At 50.8% G+C, this 12730-nt stretch overlaps 1 protein-coding gene across 1 annotated transcript; it reads left to right on the forward strand.

Annotated features, from left to right (window-relative positions):
- Positions 1–250: 250 nt before the first annotated feature.
- On the forward strand, positions 251–7870 carry LOC311371175 (double-stranded RNA-binding protein Staufen homolog 2-like; the record flags this gene model as incomplete). The annotated part of the gene is made up of 2 exons (XM_084489380.1): positions 251–304; positions 7482–7870. A coding segment is annotated over exon 2 (345 nt), but the record flags the coding sequence as incomplete, so codon positions are not given.
- Positions 7871–12730: the final 4860 nt, after the last annotated feature.

Raw genomic sequence — 12730 nt, forward strand, 5'->3', positions numbered from 1 at the left:
GGGCCTCCTCCGTGTTTTAATACAGTGGGAAGGGCCTTGTCTGACATGCATGAAGAAGCAGTTTGTTCAAAGTTCTACATCTCTCTGTTCCTCTCTCCATTTCTCTCTCTCTCTCTCTCTCTCTCTCTCTCTCTCTCTCTCTCTCTCTCTCTCTCTCTCTCTCTCTCTCTCTCACTCGTCCTCCTACACCCCCTCTATCTCCACCCTCTCTCTCTCTCTCTCTCTCTCTCTCTCTCATCACTACAGATGGACAACAAAGGCTGGAACGGACAAAAGGCGCCTTTTACCGAAGCGACAAGTAACAGTGAGTATCCGCACGTCTCACTCGCCCATCGCTGCATCTCCTCCCTCAGTGCTGGCCCCCCCGCCCCTCCCTCCCTCCCTCCCTCCTTCCTGCAGGTGGCTTTAGTGGCGGAGAAGGCCCAGCGTTTAATCTCGCTGACTGGTCAATGGCGACTGACTGTCAGCTCAATCGAGCCCTGGGTTCCCGTGGTGGTGGGGGGGGTGATGGGTGGGGGGGTCCCATGAATCTGGCGGGGGGTGGTCCCATTCACGCAGGCTTACAGGGCCAAGCACACGAGGGCCCCGGGAGGGGGTGAGAGGGGGGAGGGGGGGGGGGGGGGGGGGGAGAGTCCCTGCTGCTTAACGTAGCCTCTCAAGTAGGCTTCACACACAAACGTGCCTACTGTGCGCACACACACACACGCATTAGAGTTCGTAGGCTATGCCGACGCGCATGCCGACGCGCATCCCTACATGCACGCTGCCGCCACACCCAAAGCAGCACAACAAACCTATGTTCTTTGGTGCAAATGTCTTTCAAATGGTCCCTTAGATGCTTATCGATTTTAAGCGATGAAGCATATTTCTCTTCCTCAGCGTTATGCTTATGCATTACACACATGTACAAAGGTCTTTGTTGGAGATAGATCTGCTTGTTTAGGTTTGAGAACCGAAGAGACGGATCTCTGTGGAGCAGCTTAAGTCAGATCAAGGGATGGAGACACAGAGATTGTGGAGGAAAGGTTATCTGCCGTCTCCGCCGTGTGAAAACCTCCACTGTGAGATGCAGACGGCCCGAACAAGGCCAGGATTAGGCTTCATATGCTGGTCTTTATATGAATACATGATGGTCTTGAAAACATAAAAAAAAAGGGTATGGGAGTCTGATGAGATCTTTCACAAAGCCTTCAGATCGGTTGGTGAAGACGATCCTTCTAGAACATTTGTTATCCAGATAGCAATAGTTCCCCATAAAGCTCCCTTGTTGCTCCCCTATCAATAAAGAAGGCATCCTACTTTGAGCTCGCTCTGTTTGAGTCGACACCGATTCAGTCTGAAGGCGGTATCAAACCTTATGGTCCCAGTGGGGGAAATGAGCCTTACAGCCTGGTGTAAACAGACGCCACTGCACTTACAACCGCTAAAACGCAATAACACGTAGCAACAACAAGGAAACAACCACAACAAGCACACGCCCTCCCCTAGCCCATTAGCCAACACTAACGTGCTGGAACCATAGACGTAGTTAAAGGCATTTCAAATTGGGTGTAGCGATCGTTACAAACTCTCACTCTCTCACTGGGAGTTTTCATGAGCCACTTAATTTTCATCCACGTATGCCAGGTTTAATAATTCATTAAACCTGGCATACTTCTGTTTATGAGCTACAATAAATGGCATTCAAATGCAAGCAAGGGTGATTCCTAATAGAATGCCTGTTTATTGGAGCAACTGTGTCTAATTTGTGCAAATGTCTCCGTCAGACAGAGGGAGAATACGCTGCAAGCACCTCTCTCTCTCTCTCTCTCTCTCTCTCTCTCTCTCTCTCTCTCTCTCTCTCTCTCTTCTCGCATGCCAACCACAAGGGGAAGAGACCAGTTTGGGGGGGGGGGGCGAGTGAACAGTCTCCTAGATGTGGCGCGGCGCTCGGTCACAGAAACGAACCAACAGGCTTTTTAGAATCAGATGCGTCACCATCCCCTCTGGCTCCAACAGGCCCCTGAGCATGTGTAGGTCCACGGCACTCCTTCTGAAACACGGACGGACGAATCTGTCCCTTCTCCCATGTCAAAGGTTAAAGCGAAAAGATTGGCCGAATGACCAACCGATGACTTCAGACTTCAGTTAGATTTGATTGTCCATGGATCGTTGACTTGGCCTGGCCTGCTTGGACTTGTTCCGGGACGCTTTGGTTGTGTGGTTTGGTTATTGCTGAAATGATGATGTGTCATTGTTGTGATTTTGGTAAGAGGGGTTAGTTGTTAAGCTTGACCGGCCCCAGGCGCTGCCCCAGTGTCTCAGAGTACGAGCCAGGCCTGAGAAACCATTATCCCTGGATAATTATTCCGGCCCTTGGCCCGAGACATTGTGTTTGGACTCGTTTCATTCCCAGTTATGGTTTGTCGCTCACTCGACTATCGCATAATCAGCATTTTGATCCCAGAATAATGTTTATTGCATAAACACCGTTTACAAGTAACTCAAGCCGATACAGTGTGTTTGTGTGGTGATTTTGTTTGGGTGCGTGCGTGTGTGTGTGTGTGTGTGTGCGTGTCTCTGTGTGTGTGTGTGCGTGCGTGCGAGCGTGTCTGTGTGTGTGTGTGCGTCTGTACCTTGCGCACGTCCGCACGCGCGTGTTGCGCGCGCACGTTTACATAGCCGTTGCTTTGATGCACTGCGGAGGGATTGAATTTGAAGGCGGGACAACCACAGCCTCCACCATAATTAGATTGTGAAGAACTGCGACACACCGCGGACAGGCAAACAAGCCCTGGCATCGCCTCATTATCATAATATCACGTCGCTGTTGTTTCCAAAACGTGAAGCGGTTCAAGCGATCAAATCCTTCTATTGCCTGAACCTGGCATGTCAAACCCATTATGCCATTCGACTGCCAAAATCAAACTGCAATCGTACCGTGGCCCCATTAAAAAGAATGGAGCTGCAATTCCAGACCTTGCTGGTCGTAAAACACTCACAAATGAGGAAAATGCAGACATTGAAGTAATTAAATAAAGGTGCGTTAGTATACTGTAACAGTACATTTCTGCACATACTGGTCGGCGAACGTTGCAGTGCACTGAGTTCTGTTGAAGAAGGTCCCAGTCATCCTTTACCTCTTACTCATCTCTGCGGAAATCCCCGAATCACTGTCCGTCTCGGTCAGGATGAATAACGGGATGTTATTACATCACTATCGAGAATGGGACAAACACTAGATAACGTTATCTTTAAGAATACAGGGAGAGTGTGTGTGTGTGTGTGTGTGTGTGTGTGTGTGTTTGTGTGTGTGTGTGTGTGTCTCACTCACTTACTCACTCACTCACTCTCTCTCTCATTTGAAACACACACAAAGGACATTATGTAGGAAACAGTGGGATAAGTGCGGAGCTGTGTCACACAGCCAAACCGTTCGGTGCCATGTTTGGTATTTGAACAGCACTCGCTGTTTTTCAGAAGCGTTAACCTAAATCCACATATTGTTTGTGCTCCATGCAACGCTACAGTTTGCTTTGAAAGAATTCTCCCCTATTCGCTTTGGGCAAACTGTCCTCTTTCGTGTGTCTGCCCGACTGTGTGTGGGCTGCGATGTTCATCCATGAATGATGGTCGAGTGAAGCAGAGCTAGAACGAGACAGGAAGAGAGTCTCGACCCAAAGAAGGAGGTGCTGTGAAAAAAAATATTTTTCTTCTCTTTATTCCAACGGGTAATGCAGCAGAGCCTTTCACTCCACTTACCACATCTCATTTCGTGCTGTGTGTGCGTGTGCGCGTGCGTGCGAGACAGCGGGAGTCAGCGAGAGAATCTGTGTGTCACAGGAATCATGTGTGCTTCTCCGCATCTCCACGTGTGCGTGCAAGCATGCGTTGTGTGTGTGTGTCTGCGGAGTTGTTTTCCAGTGTGTTCGGCTGGCTGCGTGTGTAATGAGGATGTGTCAGGGTGAGCTCGTGTTGGTCTGTGTACACTCGTTTGTGTGTGTGTCTCTTTGGTTGTGCGTCTGTGTGTGTGTGTGTGTGTGTGTGTGTGTGTGGTGGTGATTTGTAGCACTGGGCCCCTGTCTGTTTTCCATCAGATCCCGGCTGGGCTCCGGTCCAGAGCTCCCCCGGCCCACCGGACCCCGGGCCTGGGTGGGACCCCGAGCACAGGGCTGGAGCCGGCACCACGGACACACGGTCCTGCTCGCCCTCTGGTTCATCTCATCTCATCTCATCTCTCCCTAGCCTTCTATTACTTCTCCGTGGCTCTCTATCCCTTCTCTAGCGTTCTGCTCTGTTTCTATCGTTTCCTCTCTCTCTCTCTCCCCCTCTCTCATTCCCCCGTCCCTCTCTCTCTTTCTCTCTGTAACTCTATCGCTCGCCGTTACCTCCTTGTTCATAGAGTGAGTCTCTCTCTCTCTCTCTCTCTCTCTCTCTCTCTCTCTCTCTCTCTCATATCCCACTGTTACCGCGGTTGTGCAACTTTACATTGTTCACATACAGAAATATATATATATATATATATATATATATATATATATATATATATATATATCCATACATACCCACATGGATTGCATCCAGCCCCCATCCACACAGCTGATGTCATGTGGGCTAACACCTAGTGCTGTTTTTACTACCCAGCCGGTCAGCATGCACAGGCCTGCCAGCTTCATGTGTGTAAATGTAAATTGGAGTTGTCATCGGGGGGGGGAGGGTTGTGTCATTTCTGGCCAGCACTTCATTTGTTGTAGTATGAGTAATATCATGAGTTTGATGGTGATTTGGCTGCTTCTTTTCAACCCTCCCCCTCCCCGCCTCACCCCCTGCAACAGGCAACAGTTTTTTCTTCTCAGTTTTCTTTATTGTTCGTAATAAATGAAATACCATTCGCAGGTTCCCAGAAACGTAAAATTCTATACGGAAAAGCAATTTCCCTTTCCCTGTGTCATGTTTTAAGACCATTTAAGGCTGAGGTTCTGAGGTTCTGTGTGGCTGTGTGTGTGTGTGTGTGTGTGTGTGTGTGTGTGTGTGTGTGTGTGTGTGTGTGTGTGTGTGTGTGTGTGTGTGTGTGTGTGTGTGTGTGTGTGTGTGTGTGTGTTCTTGTGTTTGTGTGTCTGTGTGCGTGTGCGTGCAAGATTTAACTCACAGTTAACTCAAACAGGAAGTGGGCTGTCAGTCATGTAGATGCGCCTGTGCTTTCTCTGAGCTACTCACACACAGGCACGCACGCACGCACACACACACACACACACACACACACACACACACACACACAGATACGCAGCCACACAGCTGGTCTTCCTGTCTCTGATGACCTTTACTGGCTGCTAATTCTCTTCCCTCTCTGGCACTATCTCCTCCTCCTCCTCCTCCTCCTCCTCCTCCTCCTCCTCCTCCTCCTCCTCCTCCTCCTCATCATCACTCCTCCGTCTCCTCCGTTTGTCTGTTGTCTCTCTTCTTCTTCATCGCTCCTCTTCGCTCTGGCCCTGTCACCGTTTTTTTTCTTCTCCTATATCCACCACACTTTTCCTCCCTAGAACACGTTGCCTTCCACGCACACGCACACACAGTTTGTGAAGCGTGGAGAAGACGCCACTCTGCAACCGTTTCTGTCCCGCGGGTCCAACGCACAAGGCCAAATGTCCACCAATAGGACTGAGCCGACGTGGCTCCAGACACACACTGGGCCCCAACTGGACCCAACACGCCCCCCCCCCCCCACGGCCTGGTCCCGTTCACCGAGCCCCCCCTCATCCCTTCACCCTAGCCCTTACCCTGACCGCGTCCCCCAGAGGTTGGACAGACACACCCCCCTGCTCACGCCGTGTTGACGGCCGTATGGTGTGAGGAGCGACCGACCATGGGACGGCCTGTGTATCGGGGGTCGTAGTGCATTTAAAATGTGGCGGGGGAGAAAAGTAGAAATTCTGTTAACTATGCAAAATGGACGCATAGTGCGGCCTCAAGTCGACTTGGCTCAGGAGGTAGAGCAGGGTTGACTTGTAACCGGAAGGTTGCTAGTTCAACCCCCGGCTCCTCCTAGTGTCGACGTGTCCCTGAGCGAGACACTTAACCCTAACTGCTCCTGACGAGCTGGCTGTGGCCGTGCATGGTTGACTCCGCCGTCGGTGTGTGTTAACCGTCGCTTTGGATAAAGCCGTCTGCTAAAGGCCCTAAACGCAAAGTCTCGGCCATGTGATTGGACAATCGACACTCAATTCATGTGCTGGCTTTAAGCTCCTCCCTCGGCCACACCGTCCACTCCCACTGGCTGCAGCCCGAGCAGTGGCAGTGTTGGTGGGACCGGGCCGGGGGGGCGTGGTCCTCGTCAGCGGCCTATCGTTGGCCCCGCACGGCGGGGCACACTTTGAGCTTCGCTCTGCTCTCTCGTGTGCGTCTCCGAGAGCTGGATCACAATGAAGTGACACCGGCCAGAGCCTCCTGCACGGGGTTACGTCGCCGTCTTTGTTGATACTGTTAGGTGTGGGGATAGTATCTGCGTATGTGTGGGTGGGCGGGTCTGTGTTTGTGTGTGCGTTCCAGAGAGAGAGGAAGAAAGAGACTGTGTGTGTGTGTGTGTGTGTGTGTGTGTGTGTGTGTGTGTGTGTGTGTGTGTGTGTGTGTGTGTGTGTGTGTGTGTGTGTGTGTGTGTGTGTGTGTGTGTGTGTGTGTGTGTGTGTTTAGCTTGGCTCAAAACCTGACATTCCATCACCTAGTGTAGATGACAGTTTTGTGTGGTCTGGCAATTCCAAGTACTATCGAAGTGCCTGCTGGGAAATAAAACACACACACACACACACACACACACACACACACACGTCTCTTACCCACACCAGGGCTTTGTTGGATATTGACTGACAGGAGAATATGTGTGCAAATGATTTTCTGTGGTATTGATGTGGGGATGAAATATTCCTTCTCCCTCAGTTTTTTCCCCCCCCTTCCCTCATCTCAATTTCCCATTTTCTCTGAAAGGTACACAACTGTAAACCATCCACTGTTTGCAATGATGTATGTCAATTCATCATTTTCCTTCTCCCATTCCCTCTGCTCTATCCGTACTCCCCTTCACATTTGTTCTAGTCTCTTTTCTCTTCTCTTTTCATTTGTCTATCTTTCCCCCCCCCCTTGCCCCCCCTTTCCCCACCCTGTCTCTCGTCTATAGCCATTCATTAATTTAAAATGCTGTGGGTAAGATGCAAGAGTTGTAAGGTGAGAGAGCTGGAAGGAGCCAATTAAAAGAAAAATCATCAACACCTCCCTCTCTGATCCCTCCCTCCCTGCTCCTCTCTGCCGTTGAGGCGTCTTGTAGAGCATTCACCTGTGATTGACAGGCAGTCTTTCTCTCTCTCTCTCTCTCTCTCTCTCTCTATCCCACCGTTACCACGGTTGTGCGACTTTACATTGTCACACATGCACAAATACATCTCTTTAACCTGACATCCTCCCCTCTCTCTCCCCCCCTCCTCCCCCTCTCTCCGCCCCCCCCCCCCCCGCAGCCCAGAAGGGGCTGCTCCACCTCAGCCCTGACGTCTACCAGGAGATGGAGGCCAGCCGGATGCAGGGCGGCGGGGGGGGCCCCGGGGCCGGCGGTGGCGGCGGCGGCGGCGGCGGCGGCGGCGGCGGCGGCTACCTGACCTCCAAGGAGCCCGCGGGGCCCTACTACGGGCTGCAGGCGCCGCCGGCCGGCCCCACCGCCGCCCTGGCCCGGGAGCTGCTGCTGAACGGGCAGGTGGCGGGCGACGCCCCCCCGGGACTGAAGGGGAAGAGCCCTCCCCCCTCCTCCTCCTCCTCCTCCTCGGGCCCCTCCTCCTCCTCCTGCTCCTCTCTGGTCTCGGTGCAGCCGGCGCAGCAGCTGGACTACCTGGCACGCATCCAGGGGTTCCAGGTGAGGACGGCGGCGCGCACGCGCGCGCGTGTGTGTGTGTGTGTGTGTGTGTGTGTGTGTGTGTGTGTGTGTGTGTGTGTGTGTGTGTGTGTGTGTGTGTGTGTGTGTGTGTGTGTGTGTGTGTGTGTGTGTGTGTGTGTGTGTGTGTGCGTGCATGGGTGCGTGCGTGCGTGCGTGCGTGTGTGTGTGTGTTTGAGACTGCATGAATGTATATTTACATTACTATGTGAGAGTGACTGAGTGTATGCAGATTTGTGTGTATACAGTCTGTGTGTGTGTCCTAAAGACGACACACTTATGGTCATCACAGCAAAACTGTTTACAAATGTTGTTGCCTTATTTCAAAGTCACTTGAAAGTCGTTTTGTGTGTGCTTAAGAGTACAACAATTTATATATTTATTCCATTTCATGGTACAGCTGCTCTAACACACGCAGTGGTTCACCGTCTCTGCATCCTCTCTTTAATGTGCAGAGGGTCTCGGGATAACAAGTCTTAAGGGCAGAGACGCACACGACACACTTCTCACACACTCTCCTCAAACACACTCCTCTCACACACTCACCTTACACACACTCTCCTCACACACACTCTCCTCACACACACTCTCCTCACACACACTCTTCTCACACACACACTCTTCTCACACACACTCTTCTCACACACACTCTCCTCACACACACTCCCCTCACAAACACTCTCCTCACATACACTCTCCTCACACACACACACAGTCCTCACACGTCCTCCTCACACACACTTCCGATACACGCTTCCGATCTGCTACACAGCAGTGGCACCGAAGCGTATGGCTTCTTAAACACAGGACCAGAGAACAATCCTGCGCCGCTATAAATCCTGAGGCCCAGATGAGGCTGGCCTACAAATCAAGGCTCCTCATGGGCGGGGGGGCCACGAGGCCATGTGTGGTAGCAGGCCCTCTCCTCGGAGGGGGGGGGCGGGGGGCCCTGGTAACAGGCCGACTCTGCTTTCTGTTTCCCACTGTGGAACCGCCGGACGCACACCACACAGGTGCTGCTGTGATTATTGGAGCTGGACGCTGTGTGTGTGTGTGTGTGTGTGTGTGTGTGTGTGTGTGTGTGTGTGTGTGTGTGTGTGTGTGTGTGTGTGTGTGTGTGTGTGTGTGTGTGTGTGTGTGTGCGCTTGTATATGTGTATGTGTTTATGAGGTTGGAGGTGTGTGTGTGTGGGGGTTTGTGTATGCCTGTTTGTTAATGAGATTGGAGGTGTGTGCTGTACACCTGTGTGTGTCTGTGTGTGTGTGTCTGTACACCTGTGTGTGAGTGTATGTGTTTGTGTATGCGTGCGCGTTTGCCTTTTGGAGCTGTGTGTGTGTGTGTGTGTGTGTCAGTGGGAGGGTTTTGTGTGTGTGTTTGTGTCCGTGTGCAACGCGAGATGCGGTGAACAAGGGAACACGGGTAAATCCGGCGTCTGGTTTAATCAACGCGGTGCAATCTGCCCTCCATACCGCGACACTAATACCAGCGCTGCACGGTTAAGCCACAGATGCTTTCTATCAGCCCCGGCGAAAGCATTTTATCTTAACCTGTGGAGGGTTTCTTTGAAAGGCCTTTGTTATTGCTCTGAGCCTTCCTCTGTGTGTGTAACCGGAGAGAGAGCTGTGGGCCTGCCAAGCCCAGGAAAACACACACACACACACACACACACACACACACACACACACACACACACACACACACACACACACACACACACACACACACACACAGCAGGTTCTGTTTAGCGTGGATGGGAGAGTTGGACTCGGTCCTGTGTGTGTGTGTGTGTGTGTGTGTGTGTGTGTGTGTGTGTGGTGTGTTTCCCTCTCCTAAAGCCCTTGTGCTTCGCCCATTATGCCAGAACAAGATCCAGTACTTATCTCTGTGGTGTCTGTGTGTTTTTCCTCATGTGTCTGTGTTATGATTTTTCGGGTTTCTCTCACGTTTCTGCGTTTACGCACATCTATCGTTTTGGAAAACGTGCCTGACAAACTGCGTGCTTGTTCTTTACTTTGGTTGAAAATGGATGCTTTTAACATTGCTATTATCTTTGGCTTTGACTATCATTACAAATGTATACTCATTTGTGTTCAAATTCCCAAGGTATTATAAACCACCGATAATGAAAATATACTGCGTATTCGATGGGAAAAATGACAGAAAATGGAAAAATATCATGAAACATTCCCATATTCATTGTAGAAATGTTCATTGGAGAAGGCTACCTATTTATATGTATATATGTATATATTTCTATATATTGAGCTGACCATTGTGTCCTCATATCGTAAAGCTGAGAGGTCGTCATGGTCCGCTGTTTCTGACTGCTGTTGGGTTTACTTTCAGCAGTATCAGCTCAACGGCAGGGATGTAAACCTTCAACAGACCACATCCGTGGACCCTGGCCGTTTCATCTAGTTGTCGTTCTTCCTGTAATAACATTGAACAGCGTGAATTCATTTATTTTGCTCAAGGGAAACGATTGAAATGATATATGCCACAAAAACACTGTTATAGGGGAGGGCTCGTTATATTGATGTGTGTTATAGCACATAGATAATAAATCAATATATTTATTATCATATTTTTCATTGTATTGTACACTTTTCCGTGCAGTATAAGTAGGATGACAGTAATACAGGCAGAAATACACGTGACGTGCATTGTTTTTCGAAATATGCCTCATTATATAATATATACAGTCTGTATAGGTGCATGATACTTTGTTTTCCATTGGAGTCGAGTTAGTTTTAAAAATCGCACTGCATATCGAATCGGCGCGGCATCTGATCATATCGACCACGGCACACATGCATATCGTCCCGGCCCCGCTTATTACACCCAAAAGCATCCGCACACCGTAACAAACCGGTACCGTCCCCGAAAACAAGCACCGCCCCGCCCTGGCTGTCAGAGGAGGTGATGGAGAGTTTGCCGTGTTTGTCTCGGTCCACGTCTGGACCGGTCTCCATCACGTCGGCTCTGTAATGAAAACCCTGTTTGGCCGCGCCACACGCCCAGGCAGTATTCCTACATTTTGTTCCGGGCGATAAAGCGCTGCAGCTTGAAGGCGCTTAAAGCCAGAGAAGCACTTGTCTGCTTCTCCAGCGGACCGTGGCTGGGACTGCGCCGTCCCGCTGCTCGTCCAAACCAATAAGCACCAATAATTCCACTTATTTTCTGTGTTGCTTTTTTCTCCTCTGTGCTCTTGATTTCATACCGAATGTTTTCACTGACTCTAATCTTAACTGGGATTACAATCTGGACCAGAACTCTGAATGAAATCCATCCCAGAGAGAGTGAGAGTGTGTGTGTGTGTGTGTCTCTGTGTGTGTGTGTCTGTCTGTCTGTCTGTCTGTCTGTCTGTCTGTGTGTGTGTGTGTGTGTGTGTGTGTGTGTGTGTGTGTGTGTGTGTGTGTGTGTGTGTGTGTCAGCCCACCCCCACACTCTGCACACAATGGGCCCGCACTCTCTACCTGCTAAGCCGTCCTCCCCCCCCCTCCCCCTCCCCACCTCTCCCTCCCCCCTCCCCTCCTCTCCCCCCTCCCCAACCTTGGGACTGGAAAGTGGCCTGTGGTGGATGAGGGCTGATTATGGGATGGGTGTGCTGCTTCTACACACGCCAGCTCTGTGGGGATTGGATGCTGGCACATTCATGCGTGTGTGTGTGTGTGTGTGTGTGTTTATTCCTGTGTGTGGTTGTGATTTCCCATTGATTTGGCTGCCATGTTGCTGGCAGGCGCAGTGTGGTGTGTGTGTGTGATGGGAGCATGGCAGAGACAATAGAGCAACAGTTAATAGACAACACATGGGCCACGGAGGGAGGAGGAACACCCTACCTCAATTCATGTTCAGTTATTTATTTTATATTCTCTCTTGCTCTCTTCCTTTCCTTCTCTTGTTTCCTCTCTCTTTCTCACTGCCTATGTCTCTCTTCTCTCTACCTCTCCCTCCCTCCCTCCCTCCCTCCCTTCCTCTCTCTCGCTCCGATCGTGAACATTTGATTGTATTCATCCCCCCGTCTTTTCTTTCTAGTGGTTCTTTTCCCCCCCGCCTTCCTTGCGTGGAGTACGTGTGGATGTTTTTAATCCAGAAGTTTACTCAACCCTCCATCCAACCGCACTGAGATTCCATTGGACTTACTGAGTCTCTTTAATGTCGGATCCAGCAATCCCAGAAGTCATAGCCAAATCCTCTGTGGTGAGACATCGCAGATTCTCCGCCGTAAAGCAGAAACGGCGATGGACGGAGCCACGCCTTGTTCCCTGAGTCGTCTGCGTTCGCCAATCATGTCCAAGCTCACGCTCAGATCGCCACCTCGGGCGACATGAATGGTTGGAACAAATAAGGCAGATTTGTGCTTGTCTGCCGTCAGACTTTAGATATTCATCTGACGTCTTGTTTGGGAGACTTAAGTCTTTGAAACCATCATTGAGTCGTACTTTGTGGGCCGGACTTGAGCATCAGGCGGTACATAAGGCAGTGACGGTGGCTCGGCCAAATATAGCCTCCACCAGCCCCTCAGAGAACAGACGTGAGTGCTTAGCTGTGTGCATTGGCTCCTTTGGGTGCTGAAAGCATGGTTGCGCTCTTTCTTGAGCAAACACAAATGCACTCAATCAATGTGTCGGCCACTCAGCCACCCAGACACACACACGCCTCCACTCAAAGTCAAATCACTCAGTCACTCACATACACACACCGAGCCACTCACTCTGTCTATTGATCAATCACTCACCCACTCACTCAATCACTCACTCACTCACTCCCTCAGTCACTCACACACACAGAGCCACTCACTCTGTCTATTAATCAGTCACTCAGTCACTCACACACACACCA

This window comes from Micromesistius poutassou (assembly GCF_964030765.1).
Source record: "Micromesistius poutassou genome assembly, contig: SCAFFOLD_1512, whole genome shotgun sequence".
NCBI lineage: Eukaryota > Metazoa > Chordata > Actinopteri > Gadiformes > Gadidae > Micromesistius > Micromesistius poutassou.